General features: G+C 42.8%; 1 protein-coding gene, 1 long non-coding RNA gene and 1 pseudogene across 3 annotated transcripts in view; 2 read left to right on the top strand and 1 right to left on the bottom strand.

Annotated features, from left to right (window-relative positions):
• LOC127488918 (uncharacterized) overlaps nt 1-15,241 on the top strand; it is a 39,371-nt gene extending 24,130 nt beyond the window's left edge. For both annotated transcript variants that reach the window (XR_007916787.2, XR_007916788.2), the window contains one exon: nt 14,879-15,241. This is a non-coding gene — a long non-coding RNA (uncharacterized lncRNA). The remainder of the gene's footprint in view (nt 1-14,878) is intronic.
• Nucleotides 4,695-6,221, top strand: LOC100340306 (olfactory receptor 2H1-like; annotated as a pseudogene).
• Nucleotides 15,242-18,835: 3,594 nt separating the features above from the next.
• LOC100338371 (olfactory receptor 2T11) lies at nt 18,836-19,831 on the bottom strand. Its single transcript, XM_008251815.3, has one exon. It carries the CDS (start codon nt 19,829-19,831, stop codon nt 18,872-18,874), a length of 960 nt encoding a protein of 319 aa, XP_008250037.3. The 3' UTR covers nt 18,836-18,871.

Consider the following 19,831-nt stretch of genomic DNA (forward strand, 5'->3'; position numbering starts at 1 on the left):
TATTTTCATCCTCAGTGTATTTACAATATTCTGGGACTGAGAGTGAATTTCCTGCAAGGACGGAAGCCCCAGGGGACCCCTGGGAAGCCAGGGTTTCCTCTAGGCTCCTGTGCTCTTTGCCACAATGGAAATAAAAAGAGGTTCAGCTTCTCTCCCCACTCCTAATGTCTGGCGCTCAGTGCCTTGTGTTTAACTGGGGAGCCATCTCGAAGTCCGAGATGGGAGAACATCTGCTGGGACTGCTGGGCAGTGTGACGCTCTCTCTGACTCACCCACAACCTCCTGTCCAGCCCAGGTGAGCTGCTCTCATTCCGAGATTGAAGGGGTGAGTAAGGGGAGGATTAGATGGGTGTAACTTCAGGACATGTAGATGCTCTGGACACCAGATTTGTGGATTCCAGGGGACTGGTGCACATCTCAAATGATTGTTGTCCACCATTTGGCCTCACAGATTCTGGGCTGTGAAATTACTGGGGAGTGTGCATACTCAGATGCACACAGAGGCACATACAAACCTGCAGCCTTTTATATACTGCATTGCTGTACCATGTGCAGTTGCGTTTCTCACATACACACAGACTTTTCAAATACCTCATATTGAAAGGAGAGAAGAGTCAGTGGATTGCTTCACTGTTATTTTTAAGTGAACAATAGTGGTTAATTATTCCAAACATTTGGTATTTTATGAATGCTGACGAGCAACAGGATCATCTTTAATGAAACTAAGGCCTATTAATAACTAAAATCTGCACCTCCCTTACAAAATACCACTTAATTAAATTATGGATCATTTTTATTATCACAATCTGAGGAGGATAATTGGCAGAGAGAGAAAGAGAGAGTGAGTTTCCCTTTAACATATTCCTCATTTGGAGCCATAAAGACAAGATTGGAATGTGTCGTCCCTCAAGGCTTTTAGTAGAAAATAAAAGCAAACTGATCATGGTTTCCAATAATATACTGTGGAAATGTATTTTATTAAAAGTATATTTATTTGAAACCCAGAAATATAGATAGATGGATAGATAGATATAGATTGATGGATATATTACCAGAGAAGCAAAGGGTCCTTGTCTTTGCACAAGACAGAATTCAGGCGTGAGACAGAGAGCAATGGAAAGCAACATAGCAAGGTTTATTAGGGTAGAGACATATGTAAGAACCGATAGGCACCTCTCCAGACAGAACCTGAGAGAGAGTTCTCAGTTCACATTTAGGCTGGGGCTTTTAAGGGGATGGGTCTTGCCTTCCCACCTTTTATCTCCCCCTCTCCTTCTTCTCCCAGAACCAAGGACTTGTTGGGTGTAAATACAAAAAATTCCGTTCTGAGTTCTTCCCACTGAAGTTATCAGACAGGGGAAGCCTGGCTGGCCTCGCCCCTTCTTAGAGGAAGGGTGTTTATCAGACCAGGGTGAAGGGGCAGGACCCCTGGAAGGTCATCAGGATCCTGGGGGGACTTTGAAGTGTAAGATGCTGGGCTTCTGGAGCTTCCGCAGTGGGTGCAGATCTTCAGGCCTTTCTCATACACACATAGGCTCAATTTCTGACTTCCTACCTAAAGATAGTCAGAGTAAGAACTCCCAGTTGCTCGTTCATGCCTGAAATGCCCACAATAGCTGGGGCTTGGGCTGGAGACAAAGCTGGGAGTGGAAATCTGAATTACTTGGGTTATCACCAGCTCTTCCCAGGGTCTGTGTTTGCCTAGAACTGGGAATGAAACCCAGGTACTCTAATGCAGGACATAGGAGTTTTAGCTGCTAGGTTCAACACCCACTCCTCTATCTTCACTTAAATCTGTTTTTTGGAAAATGTATAATTAAATTAGGAGCCGGCGCTGTGGCACAATAGGCTAATCATCTGCCTGTGGCGCCGGCACACGGTGTTCTAACCCTGTCGGAGCACCGGATTCTGTCCCGGTTGCCCCTCTTCCAGGCCAGCTCTCTGCTGTGGCCCAGGAAAGCAGTGGAGAATGGCCCAGGTCCTTGGGCCCTGCACCCACATGGGAGACCAGGAGAAACACCTTACTCCTGGCTTCAGATCAGTGCAGTGTGCCAGTCACAGTGTGCTGGCTGCAGCGGCCATTGGAGGGTGAACCAACGGTAAAGGAAGACCTTTCTCTCTGTCTCTCTCTCACTGTCCACTCTGCCTGTCAAAAAAAAATTAGGAATAACTTTGAGACCTGAATTTCACATTGAAATATCAAATTCACTGAGGGCGAGATGTAGAAAATGAAACTTTATAACTGCTACACACATGCATGGTGAAGAGTTGCTTAAGCTACACAGAAAGGCAATAAAGAAAATCCATTCTTTATCATCTCAGAACTTGGTAAAGGAAAAGGCCTCTGAGGATAGTAAAGAGATGAACCATCTCAGCACATTTAATATGGGGAGTTTACCTGCATTTTCTGACAAACTGAAGGCTGCACATCAGTAGTGTTTAACAACCACATCACCCGAAGAGGGTAGGCAGATAAATTTAAAATGACACAACAAACATTTATTAAAGAAGGTTCTGCACATGGCTTGGAAATACAGAAAAAAATGTATTCTTGGTATTCATGGTAAACACACTGGAGTGTCCCCCCTTGCGTTTGCTGAGTTGAACAGGGGAAGGTGTGAGGCTTCCCTACAGCCAGTAAGGGAAGAACAGGTGCTCTCCCCGCGGTGTGTGTGGTGTGATCCGTGCTGGGTAGAAAACTGTGTAGACAAAAATGAAAGGGATACCAGTTCTGAAACATAACCAAGAGAGGATAAAGGAATGCACTACGTCATTTTAGATTAACAAAAATTTTGAAGAAATCTTCATTTACTGTGAGAGCAACACTGTCACATAAATTCTGTTCCTAAGATATACTAATAAAAAATATGAATAAAAAAGACATATTTATAGTATTTCCACAGACATTGAGTGATACACAGCATGATTCTGTTCTTATATGTATATATATCTGTGCTTCTGCCTGCATTATTAATTAAAATGTAATGCTCCTACCATATAAAAATGACAGATATTTGAAAGGATGGATATGTTAATTGGCCCAGTTTGTTCACTCTGCTGAGTAAGCACGGAAACCTGCTGTGGTACTCTGTAAATGTATGCAACAGTTATTTGTCAATTCAAAAATTATACTAAAAACAAGATTTTATAATAAATATTGTATTTGACATTGAGGCTAGAGAACTCTTTATTTCTTATTTTAGTTTCATCTATGTCTTTGTTTAAAGTGCTAACAAAACATACTTCAGGAATAAAAGTTACACTTTACAGAACATAATTCAATGTTGTTTTAGTCATGAATGACACATGATGCCACAGAACAGAATTTCTTTCTTCCCTACATAAGGGAAACAGAGAACTCCGGATACCATTTCGAAGACAGAAAGCAGAGGAAGAAGTTGATGTGGAGCCAGGGTCAGGCACCTCGCTCTCTGAGTCAGGTGTGCTTCCTGAAGTCAATCCGGGTGGCTGGCATGGGGGAGACCAAGTGGGTTATGGGGGGACTTGGGGCAAAGTGGGTGGGCCCACCTCCCTGGGCACGACTTGGTGTTCTCCGCATTTCCCCTGCAGGAGGGAACCGCTTCTGGTTCTCCATCCTCCTCTGACTCCTGATGTTCATACCCCGTGTTTTGGTTTGTTCCTTTGCATGTTTATAGAACCCGCTGGTGAAGGACCTGAATCCTTATGATTTACTTGTTGGTTTCCTGAGCAGCTCTCTGTCTCAGATGGGCCTCAGGGCTCTGGGAAGGCAGGGATTTTACCTCTTTTCTCCAGAGTAGCTGTCCTCAGCCCTCAAGTCAGAAAGTCACAGCCCCTAACAGGGCAGCTCAGAGTTCTTGCACTGCTGGTGTACCTTCAAAACCCACTTTTCACACTCAGCATCTTGGTTTTCATCACCTAACACTGCAGAGCGCGTCCCTGTAACTAAGGTGCCTGTTGTCCTCTGAAACATTGCACAGCTTCTATAAGACAGGAAATTGGCCTTCAAGGTAAGTTTCCCCAGAATCGGATGCCCAATCTTTTTTTTATTTTATTTTATTTTTTATTTTTGACAGAGTGGACAGTGAGAGAGAGAGACAGAGAGAAAGGTCTTCCTTTTGCCGTTGGCTCACCCTCCAATGGCTGCTGCGGCCGGCGCATTGCGCTGATCCGAAGCCAGGAGCCTGGTGCTTTTCCTGGTCTCCCATGTGGGTGCAGGGCCCAAGGACTTGGGCCATCCTCCACTGCACTCCCGGGCTATAGCAGAGAGCTGCGGATGCCCAATCTTGATCTGATTCAGTCAGATACTTTAGGGATCTCCCCTCTCTATAAAGCAAGGCTGCAGAATCATCACACATTTCATAACTTTCTTAATTTGATTCATTTATGCTTTTAACTTATGATTGTGGCTGGAAATCATCTATTATGCCTGAGTGATTGCTGTGGATGACAATACAGACATTTTTGTGGCTGGAATTAAAGAGCAATTACAATGCTGTCTCCTCGCCAGTGCCGACATGCTGGGTGCTCTGGGCCAACCGCAGCAGGCATCATTACAACAGGATCCTTCAGATTTGAACCTGAATTTTCTGAGGTGGGGATTAGTATAATCATTTGCAGATGAAAACAGTATTCTAGCATTTTTAAGTTGTTTATATAAAGTAAATAAGTCAGTTTACTGAGAGTGGAAGAGCCAGGAATTTGTCCTTGCCAACTGTATGTCTCCTCTACCAAGGTACTTGCTAAGGTGTCAGAACCATGCTGGGGCCAGGATCTCACAGCTTTGAGTCTGCTTGGAGGATACAAGGGCTTGTTTCTGGGACCATTGCCATTTCATGTGTTCCTGGTAATATCCCCAGACAATGCAGAATATTACTCTGCTACTTAGGCTACCCATGGAGAGAAAAGAGAGATGCTTGCTGTGTTCAGTATGTCACTCCAAATGTTTCCTTGAGCCAGTCCCTACACAGCTGAAGGATACTCTGGCGAGGGGGATGTGCTTATGTGCAGGTCCCCAGAGAGTGTTGTGATTACAAAATTTGGAGAGTAGTTACAAGGAGTAGCACCTTAAAATATCCCTTCTGGTCCTAAGAATGCACTGTACAGATGCAGGTTTGTAGCTTATTGTGGCCTAGGAAGAAAAGACCCTGGAAGTCTATTAATGTGTGGCAGTCTCTGGATAAATGTAGTGGAATTCTACAGTCTGTTTATAAAATATTTCTCATCACCCCTCCCTACCACCCAGTGCAAAAACATCGGGAATGACAAACAAGAGCTTCCCGGTGGGTTTCATCCTTCTTGGATTCTCTGGATGGCCCCAGGTAGAGTTGGTTCTCTTCTGGGTTGTGATCATCCTGTATCCTGTGACCGTTCTCAGCAACTCAACCATCATCTTGCTCTCACGCATGGACCCTCGTCTCTACATCCCCATGTACTTCTTTCTTAGCAATCTTTCCTTCTTGGATCTCTGCTTGGCCACAGCCTGTGTTCCCCAGATGCTGTCAAACCTATGGGGGCCAGACAAGAGCATCACCTATGCAGGCTGTGTCATTCAGTTCTGTGTGTTCCTCTGTGTTGGTGCCACAGAAGGCATCCTTCTGGTGGTCATGGCCTTTGACTGCTACATTGCTGTGTGTCAGTGTCTGCCGTTACACCACCATCATGCACTGTCCACTCTGTTGGAAGCTGCTTTTCATGGCCTGGCTGTCTTGCCTGACAGAGTCTTTAGTCCAATCTCCTATCACCTTCCAGCTGCCCTTCTGCACTCACCACCACCTGGATGACTTTCTGTGTCAGGTTCCTGCTCTCATAAGCCTGGCCTGTGGTGACACTTCCATCAACGAGTGGCAAATGACCATCTCTGTTGTCATCTTCACCATGGTGCCTGTGGGGATGATCCTGACTACTTATGGCCATATAGCTCAAGCAGTGGGGAAAATGAAGTCAGAGGCAGGGAGGCAGAAAGTCATTGCTACCTGCTCCTCCCACCTCCTTGTGGTCTTCATGTTTTATGGGACAGTGGCAATGGTGTACACAGACCCTAAGTCCAACTTCTCTTCCAAACATGGCAAGTTCTTCACCTTCTTCTACACTGTGGTCACACCCATGCTGAACCCTCTCATCTATACCCTGAGGAACAAAGAGGTGAAGGATGCTCTTCAAAGGATGCTGAGAAACTGGATCTGCATAAGTAGATCATGAGTAGATCCCTGAGCTTTTGGACCAGAAAGAACATTCTCACACTCTCCATACGACTATCTCTCAAAAAAAAAAAAAAAAAAAAAAAAAAAAAACTCTAAGTAAAGAATGAGTTAAGTTAAGATGAAAATTTATGGCATTATTTGCTATGATTTTATATCATTCATTCATTCTTGAAAAAAAAAAACAAAAAATATAATACCATGTTTGGCAAATCATCACTATTTAAAGTATTTCTAGCCATAGAATGATGTTAGTTGCAAAGTTAACTTTTGATGAACATGATTTATTATTTCTTAAGTAATGCAGCCTCAGTAAGTGAATATTGAAAAATTAGAAGAGGACATAAGTTAATATTTGAATATTAAAGTGAAAAAAGCAGAGAACTGTCCTTTGTGACATCTTCTACGTAAGCTTGAAGGGAGGAATTAGTGTGTAGAGTTTCCGAGGTGGTTTTCTCATATTCAGCCTTTCTTTTTGACTAGTCTATGAGTATAAAAACTAGGGTGACACATGGGGATTCTATCTGGTTTCTTGTGCTGTCCACCATTCAGAGGGATGCAGAAGTGTCTTCCTCCAATGGAAAGAGATCTCACTTTAATTCAAATTTAATTTATTCTCAAAGTGATTATTGCTATGTTCAGTACTTGGTCAATTCTGTTTTTCTATCTGCATAAAAGTCATTAAATATGAAATAAGTGTACAAAACCGACCTGCTTCATGTGCTTTTGTGTTGATTCCTTTGTTGCAAAGTTATAGAATCACAGCTCTGCCTGAATTCAAATGAGTTTTTGCAAATGGGATGCTGATGTTAAAGCAATTTTAAACAAAAATTGAGTTAGAAGTTTCTGCTGAGGTTTACTGAACCTCATGGATATAGCTGAATAATGAGATACTTGGCATGTGGGCAAAATATAGAAAAGGGCTCAGATGACCCTATTCCCTGGAGAAGGGAAGAGAAAGCTACATTGTGTGTGTGTGTGTGTGTGTGTGTGTTAACCTGAAGAAGAAGAAGGAAAGCCTTCTACAGAGCTGTTTTTTTTTTGAAAAAAAAAAAAAATTAAACAACATTGGCCCAACTAACTAAAAAAAGGAGAGAAAAGACCCAATTCTGTAAAATCAGACAACGAAAAAGGGAAAGTAACAACAGACACCACAGAAATAAAAAGAGTCATCAGAAATTACTGAAAAGAGTTGTATGCCAGCAAACAGGGAAATCTAGCAGAAATTGATAGATTCCTGGACACATACAACCTACCTAAATTGAATCATGAAGATAGAGAAAACCTAAACAGACCCATAACTGAGACAGAATTTGAATCAGTAATAAAGCCCCACCTAACAAAGAAAAGCCCAGGACCAGATGGATTCACTGCTGAATTCTAGCAGACATTTAAAGAAGAACTAACTCCAATTCTTCTCAAACTATTAAGAACAATTGAAAGAGAGGGAATCCTCCCAAATTCTTCATATGAATCCAGCATCACCTTAATCTCTAACCTGAAAAAGATGCAACAGAGAAAGAGAATTACAGACCAATTTCCCTGAGGAACATAGACGCAAAAATCCTCAATAAAATTCTAGCCAACAGAATGCAAAAACACATCCACCTAGACCTAGTGGGATTTATCCTTGGTATGCAGGGATGGTTCAACATTCGCAGATCAATCAATGTGACACACCATATTAACAAACTGCAGAAGAAAAACCATATGATTAGCTCAATAGATGCAGAGAAAGCATTTGATAAAATACAATACCCTTTCATGATGAAAACTCTAAGCAAATTGAGTATAGAAGGAACATTCCTCAACACAATCAAGGCAATTTATGAAAAACCCACGGCCAGTATCCTACTGAATGGAGAAAAGTTGGAAGCATTTCCACTGAGATCCAGTACCAGACATGGATGCCCACTCTCACCATTGCTATTCAATACAGTACTGGAAATTTTAGCCAGAACCATTAGGCAAGAAAAAGAAATCAGAGGGACACAAATTGGGAAGGAAGAAGTCAAACTATCCCTATTTGCAGATGATATCACTCTTTAGTTAGAGGATCCAGAGAACTCTACTAAGACTATTGGACTCATAGAAGAATTTGGCAAAGTAGCAGGATATAATATCAATGCACAAAAAATCAACAGCCTTTGTATATAGACAATGCCACAGCTGAGAAAGAACGTCTAAAATCAATCCCATTCACAATAGCTACAAAAACAATCAAATACCTTGGAAAAAAACTTAACTAAGGATGTCAAAGATCTCTATGATGAGAATTACAAAATCTTAAAGAAAGGGAGGAGGATACCAAGAAATGGAAAAAATCTTCCATGCTCATGGATTGGAAGAATCAATGTCATCAAAATGCCCATTCTTCCAAAAGCAATTTATAGATTCAATGCAATACCAATTAAAATACCACAGACATTCTTCTCAGATCTGGAAAAAATGATGCTGAAATTCATATGGAGGCACAGGAGACCTCGAATAGCTAAATAATCTTATGCAACAAAAAGAAACCCAGAGGCACCACAATACCAGATTTAAACATATACAACACGGCAGTTATAATCAAAACAGCATAGTACTGGTACAGAAGCAGATGGATAGACCAATGGAACAGAATAGAAATACCAGAAATCAATCCAAACATCTATAGCCAACTTATATTTGATCAAGGAGCTAACGCCAATTCCTGGAGCAAGGACAGTCTATTCAACAAATGGTGCTGGGAAAGCTGGATTTACACATGCAGAAGCATGAAGCAAGACCCTTACCTTATACCTTACACAAAAATCCACTCAACATGGATTATAGATCTAAATCTACGACCTGACACCATCAAGTTACTAGAGAACATTGGAGAAACCCTGAAAAATACAGGCACAGGCAAAGACTTCTTGGAAAATACCCCAGAGGCACCGGCAATCAAAGCCAGAATTAAAAATTGGGATTACACAGTCATTTGCAACAAAATGGAGGAATCTGGAACACATCATGCTGAGTGAAATAAGCCAGTCCCAAAGGGACAAATACCATATGTTCTCCCTGATCGGTGACAACTGACTGAACACCAAAAAGAAAACCCCCTGAAGTGAAATGGACACTATGGGAAACGGTGACTTGATCAACATAGCCCTGCCTGTTAATGAACAACTTAATACATTATCCCTCTTAGTAGTTTTTTTTTCTGTTCTACTTAATATGACTGGTTTAATTCTGTAATTAATACACAGTTATTCTTAAGTGTTAAAAATTAACTGAAATGTGATCCCTGTTAAACATAAGAGTGGGAATAAGAGAGGGCAGAGATGTATAATTTGGGACATGCTCAAGCTGACTTGCCCAAAATGGTAGAGTTAGAAACATACCAGGGGATTCCAATTCAATCCCATCAAGGTGGCATGTACCAATGCCATCTCACTATTCCAAGTGATCAATTTCAGTTCACAATTGATCATAATGAAAGGACTAAGAGTCAAAGGAAGCACATAAACAAGTCTAGTACCTGCTAACACTAACTGATGGAATAAATAAAGGGGAGAGTGATCCAACATGGGAAGTGAGATACTCAGCAGACTCATAGAATGGCAGATGTCCTAGATAGCACTCTGGCCTCAGAATCAGCCCTAAAGGCATTCCAATCTGGCTGAAAAGCCCGTGAGAGTATTTCAGGCATGGAAAGCCAAGACACTCTGGCAAAAGATCTCTGTGAGTGAGATCCCAGTGGGAAGAACAGGTCTTCAAAGAAGGAGGTACCTTTCTCTGAAGGGAGGAGAGAACCTCCACTTTGACTATGACCGTGTCTAAACAAGATAAGAGTCGGAGAACTCAGAGGGCTTCCATAGCCTTGGAAACTCATGACTGGTGCATAGGGAGATTACTGATGCCATAGCCAGGAATGTCAATTAGTAAAGTCAACAACAGGAGTCACTGTGCACTTACTCCTCATGTAGGATCTCTGTCCTTAATGTGCTGTACATTGAGGCTTACTGCTATAACGAGTACTCAAACAGTATATTTCACTTTGTGTTTCTATGGGGGTGCAAACTGTTGAAATCTTTACTTAATGTATACTAAACTGATCTTCTGTAAAAAAAAAAAAAAAAGAAAGAAATTATCAATTCCCAACTTGACTCTCACTGGGATTAAACATGACAATAGGTCTGATCTGATTTCATCATCACTTAAAAAAAATCATCTATTATTCTTCACTTTATGTTTCTGTGTGCAAGCAAACTATTGAAATCCTTACTTAATGTATACTAAGCTGATCTTCTGTATATTAAGAGAATCGAAAATGAATCATGTGAATGGAAGGGGAGAGGGAGTGGGAAAGGGGAGGGTTGTGGGTGGGAGGGACGGTATGGGGGGAAGCCATTGTAATCCATAAGTCGTACTTTGGAAATTTATATTCATTAAATAAAAGTTAAAAAAAAAAAGAAAAAAAATTGGGATTACATCCATTTGAGAAGTTTCTGTTCTGCAAAAGAAACAGTCAGGAAAGTGAAGAGGCAACCGACAGAATGGGTAAAATATTTGCAAATTATGCAACTGATAAAGGTTTAATAACCAGAATCTACAAAGAGATCAAGAAACTCCACAACAACAAAACAAACAACCCACTTAAGAGATGGGCCAAGGACCTAAATAGTCATTTTACAAAAGAGGAACTCCAAATGTCCAACAGACACATGAAAAAATGTTCAAGATCACTAGCAATCAGGGAAATATAAATCAATCAAAACCACAATGAGTTTTCAACTCACCCCAGTTAGAATGCTTACATATAGAAATCAACTAACAACAGATGCTGGCGAGGATGTGGGGAAAAAGGGACACTAACCCACTGTTGGTGGGAATGCACACTGGTTAAGCCACTATGGAAGTCAGTCTGGAGATTCCTCAGAAACCTGAATATAACCCTACCATACAACCCAGTCATCCCACTCCTTGGAATTTGCCCAAAGGAAATTAAACTGGTAAATAAAAGAGCTGTCTGTATCTCAATGTTTATTGCAGCTCAATTCACAATAGCTAAGACCTGGAATCAACCCATCAACAGAAGACTGGATAAAGAAATTTTGGGATATTTACTCTATAGAATACTATCCAGCAGTTAAAAAAAAATGAAATTGGTCATTTGCAACAAAATGGAGGAATCTGGAAAACATCACGCTGAATGAATTAACCCAGCGCCAAAGGGACAAATATGTTTTCTCCCTGATCTGTGGCAACTAACTGAGCACCTAAAAGGAAACCTGTAGAAGTGAAATTGACACTATGAGAAACAATGACTTGATCAGTCCTTGTCCTGACTGTTGAAGAACAACTTACTATTTTATTCCTTTTAGTATTTTTTTTGTTCTACTTAATACCGTTGTTTGAACTCTTCAATTCAATTAACACACAATTATTCTTAGGCATTTAATTTTTTTTCTTTTTTCTTTTCTTTCTTTCTTTCTTTTTTTTTTTTTTTTTGACAGTCAGAGTGGACAGTGAGAGAGACAGGGAGAATGGTCTTTCTTTACCATTGGTTCACCCTCCAATGGCCACTGCAGCCAGCACACTGCGGCCCGCACACCACACTGATCCAAAGCCAGAAGCCAGGTGCTTCTCCTGGTCTCGTCTGTGGGTGCAGGGCCCAAGGACCTGGGCCACCCTCCACTGCACTCCTGGGCCACAGCAGAGAGCTGGCCTGGAAGAGGGGCAACCAGGACAGAATCCAGCGCCCCGACCGGGACTAGAACCCGGTGTGCCAGCGCTGCAGACAGGGGGTTAGCCTATTGAGCCATGGCACCAGCCTATTTTTTTTGACAGGCAGAGTGGACAGTGAGAGGGAGAGAGACAGAGAGAAAGGTCTTCCTTTACCGTTGGTTCATGCTCCAATGACCACTGCATCTGGCATGCTGTGCCAGCACACCATGCTGATCCGAAGCCAGGAACCAGGTGCTTCTCCTGGTCTCCCATGCGGGTGCAGGGCCTAAGGACCTGGGCCATCCTCCACTGCACTCCGGGCCACAGCAGAGAGCTGGCCTGGAAGAGGGGCAACCAGGACAGAATCCGGCGCCCCGACCGGGACTAGAACCCTGTGTGCCAGCGCCACAGGCAGAGGATTAGCCTATTGAGCTGCGGCGCCGGCCATAGGCATTTAAATTTAACTGAAAAGTGAGTAATATAATATAATATATATATAAGAGTGGGAATAAGAGAAGGAGGAGATGTTTAGCTCAGCACATGCTCACTCAGACTTACTGCTAATGGTAGAGCTAGAAATGTGCCAGGGGATTCCAATTCAATCCCATTAAGGTGGCATGTACCAATGCCATCTCTCTAGTCAAAATGATCAGTTTCAGTTCATAATTGATCATAATGATAGAATTAGTGTCAAAGGGATCACATATACAAGGCTAGTGTCTGCTAATACTAACTGATAGAATTAAAAAGGAGAGAACTATCCAACATGGGAAGTGTATATACAGCAGACTCATAGAATGGCAGATGTCCTAAACAGCATTCTGGCCTCAGAATCAGCCCTTAAGACATTCAGATCTGGCTAAAAATCCATGAGAGTTTCTCAGGAATGGAAAGCCAAGACCTGTGGCAAAAAAAAAAAAAAAAAAAAAAAAAGATTTAAATGAAATATCTCGGTGGGTGAGATCCCAGCAGAAAGAACGGGCCAGCAAAGAAGGAGGTACCTTACTCTGAAGGGCGTAGAGAACTTCCACTTTAACTATGGCCTTGTCTAAATAAGATGGGAGATGATGAACTCAAGAGGCTTCCACCTAGTTCATCTCTGGCAAACTAAGGGTGCTGGGAGATGTTAGCTAAAGAGGAGTGGGTGTCCCTCAAAGACTTTTAGACACTAGGGAACAAAATGAAGTCAGAAGGAGCCAAAGTAGGAATGTAAGGTGGATGCCTGATGTCCCACTGAGAGCCATTAGACTTGTCCTGGTTTGATGAGGGAAATGAGCAGGGGCACTGTCACGGTGCTGGACGACTCTCAGGGAGAGCTTTCCTTGGGGATTTTCCACGGAATCTTTGACTCAGTGTCTCAAAACACCCCCACAATTAACAGACATTTCGTTCTTTGACCCTGCAGAAACTCAACCAACGTCTCCAACAGACTGTTGCTGTGACCTTTGCTCTTGACCTATCTTCTTTTGCTCTGCCTGGACCACTTCCCCTTAGTAGCCATGGCTTTCTTGTGGCTCTTGCTGCTAAGGCCATGTTTTGTCTCCTGCTTCAACATCTTGATCCCACTTGTATATGAGATTTCTGCTGGAAGCTCAGCTTTTGTTTGCAGGTGATCTGACACAACAAGACAAGTGTGGGTACCCGTTGAGCCGAAGCTTTGCTCCACTTTCATGGTACAGACAGGATTATGTTAGCTGCACTGAAGGAGATGTCTGTTGGGCTGGCTGTTCATTGCGGTTCCTCTGTACTGCCCAGAATGAGATTAGCTTTTTCCTCACAAAGGGGTATGCATGGTGTGCTACTGAGGGCTTCACTTCATCTCATCCCACCCCTTAAAATGAGTCAGCCATTTGCCTTCTGTGATATCGTTGGAATGCTGTCCCTAAAACTTTTTTGTAAAGCATCAGTGATGTCACCATCCCTCCCACTGAGTTCCACCATGGATTTGATTTGTGTTCTCTCCATTTGAATAGAGTTCAGGTTGCTCTTTGGGGCTGTTTTCAAACTTATGTCTATCCTTCACAGTGCCTCAAGAAGGGCCCTGTTCCTACACTTAAAAAGCTAGCACAATTTTATTTTGGTGCAGAACAGTTTCTGAACCCCACCCAGAATTGTGAATAATGCCTCTTTCCAGGAAAGTTTTGGCGATCCCTTGGATGCTTTTTTCTCCTGTTTACTTCTTTTCACCCCCTTATGATTAGTCTCATTCTGGTTTTATCATACCCAGTTAGCTGTTCCTCAAATTTATTTTAGATTATTCCACTTTCCTCATCCTTCTGTAATAATTGGCAGGCACTACCAGAACTGTTAGTTGTGTTACTTGGAACGCCCAGGTGGACTTTTGCCAGAGGCCTGCTCTGGCAGGTCCAGGAGTTCCCGAATGTGTGGGAGGCGTCGGTGTGGGGAGAAATGAGAGACACACTCACAGCAAGGCTGATGGCATGGCTCCGATGAGAGAGCAACAGACTTTATTTTTATACCCTAAGTTACATCCGCTGTTGATTTTACACATTCTTTACTGTCCTCATAAATTTTGCAAATGCCCACTCATAAATGATCCTTACAGAGTTAATGATGTTTCCTTATGATAACAAAGTCTGTTTCCCATCCACTTCAAACCATTGACCTCCTATTACGTGTAACCCCTCCCTAATCTTGATTTCCATAGCCATGTAACAATTTCTTTGATTTTAAAGATTTAATTTATATTTGAGATACAATAGAACAGAGACTCAAAGTGATGCTAAATTATACAATAATCGAATACAAAAAACACTATTTTTTTTTTGCAAAGAATTGGAACATCTACTTACAACAATTGATTATGAAGATTGGAACATTTACCTTTTAGTTTAACTCCATTAGTAACCGTTAACACCCAGCTCAAACAAACCCATTCATTACACATGTCCTTTCCATAACCCTTCACTACTATTTAGTTTTAGTAGTTCATTTAAGATTCGCTCACTGATTTGGTAATTACTTTATGTTCTTTCCATCAGGCTACACAGACTAAGGTATTTACAAGTCATTCGTCTATGAGAAGACATAATCTCAAGTGGATTATAGCAGGAGACTGAAGACCTTCTCCAAGGCCCTTCTTATCCCTGAATCAGGTCTAACTGCATACCGTATACCTTACAGTTTGGAGTTCCGTCTAGGCTTTTATTGCAGATAACTGATGCATCAGAAGGGATTGAATTAGTCTAGGAGGATCTAGACATCAAACAGTTCAACCATCAGTGAGGTCATTTTGAGCAGAGGTCATTTATCACAGATTTCCAAGAATATAGCAATCGCCAGCCACCAGCGGGACCACCAGGAAACTGGCTTTTTTGTATCAATAAATCTAAAACCACCACAGATACCCATCTTGTCAGACTCACGCCCTGAGGAGACAGACCTCCTGCTGTGACCTTGTCAGACAGCCAAGTTGCCTTGGCCTCTTCAGACTTACCAAAAACCACCCACACACTGAGTCAACACCAATAAGCTCAAAGGGCCGATAGGGGCCAGAGTGGTTGAACAGATACAATTTTGATTATTATTGCTTTCTTTAGACTGGGCCCAGTTTGAAGGGTGCATGCAGCTGGTTTGTGCTAATTGACACCAGCCTTTGATTACCAAAAAACTCCAGAGTAAAAATCAGGTGAGACTGAGAAAAGTCAGGCATTGTCCCCCTCAGATTCAGGATGGAGACAGATGCACACAGAACATTTTACCAACCAGCAACAGAAGACACATTTTGCCATCCATCCAGATAAAACCAACCTCACTGTAGACAAAAGATTAACATCATGCAGAGTGCATTCTCTGGCAACAAGAGAATCTCATTGAGATTCAGCAACACAGAAACCTCAAGTTATTTTAGAAAAATCTGTAAATATGTTAGGTGAAACAGCGTATTTCCAGATAATCAATTTGTCAGAGAGGAAGTGTCAGAGGAAAAGAGTGAGAGAATAAAACTCTCGATCCTGAATTCTGAACACACCAATACTATCATTCAAAATAAGCTAGACAGGAGGAATAAGTTCTACCATATTGACAAGAATATACAAACAAAAATAATAAAATATATTTAAATTTTTCAAAGCTGACACAGTCTTAGAAATCAAGTGTTCAGAAAACTTTCATAAAACCCTCACCATATGTCTATTACATAAAAACTGATTGATCATTACAAAGTTGCTTTGGGGATGCATGGGTATTTTCTATTCTCAGTAGAACACAAATATCACACTAAGTTTTGATATCCAGGTAAATGTGTATTAAAGATACTGTTTTCCCACTCTGTGCGCTGTAGTCTTTCCCCTTAGATTTCTATGGCTTTTCAGAGTATATAGACTTAAGTGGTCACTTCTGATCTCTGACTGTCCCTTAGGTGGTACAGACATCACCCAGCCTCCTCCTCCACCATGGGGAGGATAAGGACGCTTTCATTTGAGCAAGATGGTGGCCTGAGCTCCTGCCATCGTGTGTACAATCTAGCAAGCTGGAAGAGAAATAGGCAAATAAGCATTTCACAAAGCCACATTTTTCAGTGTTATTTATATTCAGATCTAAATAGTATCTGTACATATTAGGGAATTTTCATTAAGGAAGAGAGAGAGGGTGGGCCCCATCCTGCTATGGCTCATCTCACACCTCACGCACATGCACTGCCTTGATTTCACCCAATGGACCTCAGATAATACTCGCTGCTTCTCCTCGCTGCACACAAGTGCTTGTATGTGCTCGCACATGGCAACTATACAAGAGTGTTTATTAAGCTAGCACATATACCTTGTAATAAATACTCATTCCTTTTATATAGTGTGTTAATTGAAATATAAAATGCATACTGGGAGATGTACAAATGCCAGCCACACATAAATCAGCACACAGTAAACATTTATTTATCACTTGGGATAAATAAAATTAACAATACATTTATTTGAGTACATGTCACAAATTATCAGACAGACATGTTCATAAAATTCATAAACCCAATCCTGGGCGGTGCTAAGGATGCCCTTCAGTCCTTCTGTCTCTGCCCTGCTCGCTCACCTACCCCCTCTGCAGGATGACTTTAGTCACTCCGAAACTTTGAACAAGAGCCCCTGCTCTCTGCTCATGAAGCTGGGCTTGACTCCAGTTCCTCTGAGAAGGAGATGAAAGCTGTCAGATAGCCCTCTCACATGTCCTGTGCTCTGCCTTCCCTACTGCTGTAGGCAGTGACCTGACCGTGAATACACACACACACATGCACACACATATGTGCATGCATACATGCATGCGTACACACACGGGCACACAAGTGCACACGCATGCATTCACACATGTCAACCTCTCTGCTCTGTGCTGACATCTGTGCTCAGAGAACATCCCCCTGAAGCTTGCTCCATGTCTCATCCATCACTGTTTTATTTCGCTGAACTGGCTAATTCTTTTGAAACCATAGACAGCTGTGGCAGCAGACAACAAGCACATTGGTATCTCATGCCCTTCTACATGTGTTCCATGTCTCTCCTCTCCTTTCCAAACAGAAACAAAAAAGAAACCCAATATCAACACTACTTATACTGCCCTCATCCAATCCACGCTCTGGAGTCCTGTCCAGGTGGGATGTCCCCCAGGAAGCTGCTCCTGGGAATGTCCCAGGGTGTTCCATGTTGCCCCACAGTCTTCCTCCAGCTATAGTGTGCACTTGTTGCAGGTGATCCTAGCCTCTTTCTTCAAATGCTTTCTTTACCCTTGCCTCAGATGTTGTTTCTTCTTACTTCACAAGACCTTATTGCCTCTCTCATTCACTTCTCATTTAGACTTGAGCCTCAGGTCTAAATCTCAAATCCATTCTCTTAGGTAGAGTGACCTCAACTAGCCCTGAATTCAGAATCAAATCTGAATTCCAGTTGAATTGCTGTATGCCTTTGACATCTGAGACATTTCAAAAATTCTTGATTTCTCCTAACTGCCACTGTGGAAGTCTTCCTAAGCTCAGTCAGTAAGTAACAATTCTGTTCACCCATCTTTCTGCTCAAACCAGTGAGCTGTCCTTCATTCCACATTGGTTTCCAACACACACAGAATCCAGGAGTTCTTGGGTCTCCGTTCTGCTCCAGCCATGTTGTTCTTCCTCTTTGAAACTGCACGAGTTTTCTCCCTACATCTGCATTTTCTCCCTGCTCTGTTTCACGCACTGTGGACACTGAGATCTTACCGTGCCAGACCATGACAGAGAACTCTCCAGGTGTCTGCAGCTCAGAATCAAGGCCCAGATGCCTCCAAGCATTGTTGTTGAATGCACGGAACTGGGGAATTTGCAGCTTTGGACTAAGGAGGTGACCGAGCCCAGTGTGCTGTTATTACCCTCATAAGGATGAAGCACAGCAGTGTTCTTCAGTGGCAAACACCAGAGTCTGCTCCCTCTAGTAGCTGTGTGGCACTCTGCTGTTCATGCCTCAACACAGGTTCTGTTCAGTTCATCAGAGTGGCCAAGTATTTGGGAGCTCTGACATCAGCACAACAGAGGCAAGGATGATCCGAGCTCTCAAGGTTGTGGTATCAATCTCATGATAAAAAACATGAGTGAATTGTGTGGTTCATCATCTTTGTCACTGCTTTGTAGATTGGCATTCTTTTACATTGTTGCTTTAGAAATCATCATGCAATTTGCTGCACAAAATTAGGTAGCTTTTTAGGGCTTTGGTTTGGTTTGACCAGGAAATAGGTTGTGAAGAAGGCCAAGTTCAACACAAAACAGTTACTATGAATATTTGAATTCTTTCCCTAAACAAACAAAAAAACAAAGACACAATGAATTCCTGGGCTTACTTAATAATCATTTCTTTTATAATATTTTGCCAAAAGGTCCCTACATCCCCCACTTCCCTCAGGAGCAGGAGTCCTGACAGACTGAAGCATCCTAATCCCCAACAGGAGGCACACTTTGAGGGAACAGGGCACATGGAGGTGGTTCTTAGAAGCCCTGTCCTCCTGTCGCTGTTGCTGAATGCCTAGGTGTCACTTGTCACTACTTTCTGAGCAGATGAACAACGTGTCAGCATCCTTTTAAATGCCCCCATCACATCCCTGTTCCTGAGGCTGTAGATGAGGGGGTTCAGCATGGGTGTGACGATGGTGTAGAAGGCCGACACCACCTTGTCCTGTTCGGGGGTGTGGAAGGACTGGGGCAGCACGTAGGTGTAGAAGGCAGCCCCGTAGAAAATGCTGACCACGGTCAAGTGGGAAGAGCAGGTGGTAAAAGCCTTTTTGCGGCCCTCTGCGGAGTGCATGCGGTGGACGGTGACCAGGATGAGGGAGTAGGAGGTGGAGATGATAGAGATGGGGATGAGCAGCATGAGAACGCAGCAGATGTACATCAGGGTTTCGTACAGGGATGTGTCTGCACAGGCCAGCCTAAGAACGGCCGGGATCTCACAGAAGAAGTGGTCGATGGTGTGGGAGCCACAATATGGGACATTCATGGTAATGGGGGTGAGCAGAAAGCCATCCAGGGAGCCGCCCAGCCAGGCTCCAGCAGCCAGCAGAAGACACACCTTGCGGTTCATGAGAACAGAGTACCTGAGGGGGTTACACACGGCCACATAGCGGTCGTAGGCCATGAGGCCCAAGAGGAAGAACTCTGAGCCGATCATGGTCAAGTAGAGGAAGATCTGAATGCCACAGGCCACAAAGGAAATGGTCTTCTCCTTGGAAACCATGTCCACCAGGAGTTTGGGTACTGTGGTGCAGATGAAGAGGGTGTCCATGACGGACAGCTGGCTGAGCAGGAAGTACATGGGCGTGTGGAGGTGGGAGTCGGCCTGGATCAGGACTATCATGAGCACATTTGCCATGACAGCCACCACGAAGATTGCAAAGATGACTGTAAATACCACCCCTGTGGCCTCGCTGCTCACCAGAAGGCCCAGGAGCACAAAGTCAGAGGACGAGGTTCTGTTTCTCGCCAGCAT

The sequence above is a fragment of the Oryctolagus cuniculus genome, chromosome 6, assembly GCF_964237555.1.
Source record: "Oryctolagus cuniculus chromosome 6, mOryCun1.1, whole genome shotgun sequence".
Lineage (NCBI taxonomy): Eukaryota > Metazoa > Chordata > Mammalia > Lagomorpha > Leporidae > Oryctolagus > Oryctolagus cuniculus.

What these genes read in the sequence shown, in the direction of transcription:
- LOC100338371 (XM_008251815.3), bottom strand. Translation starts at nt 19,831, where the DNA reads ATGCTGGCGAGAAACAGAACCTCGTCCTCTGACTTTGTGCTCCTGGGC.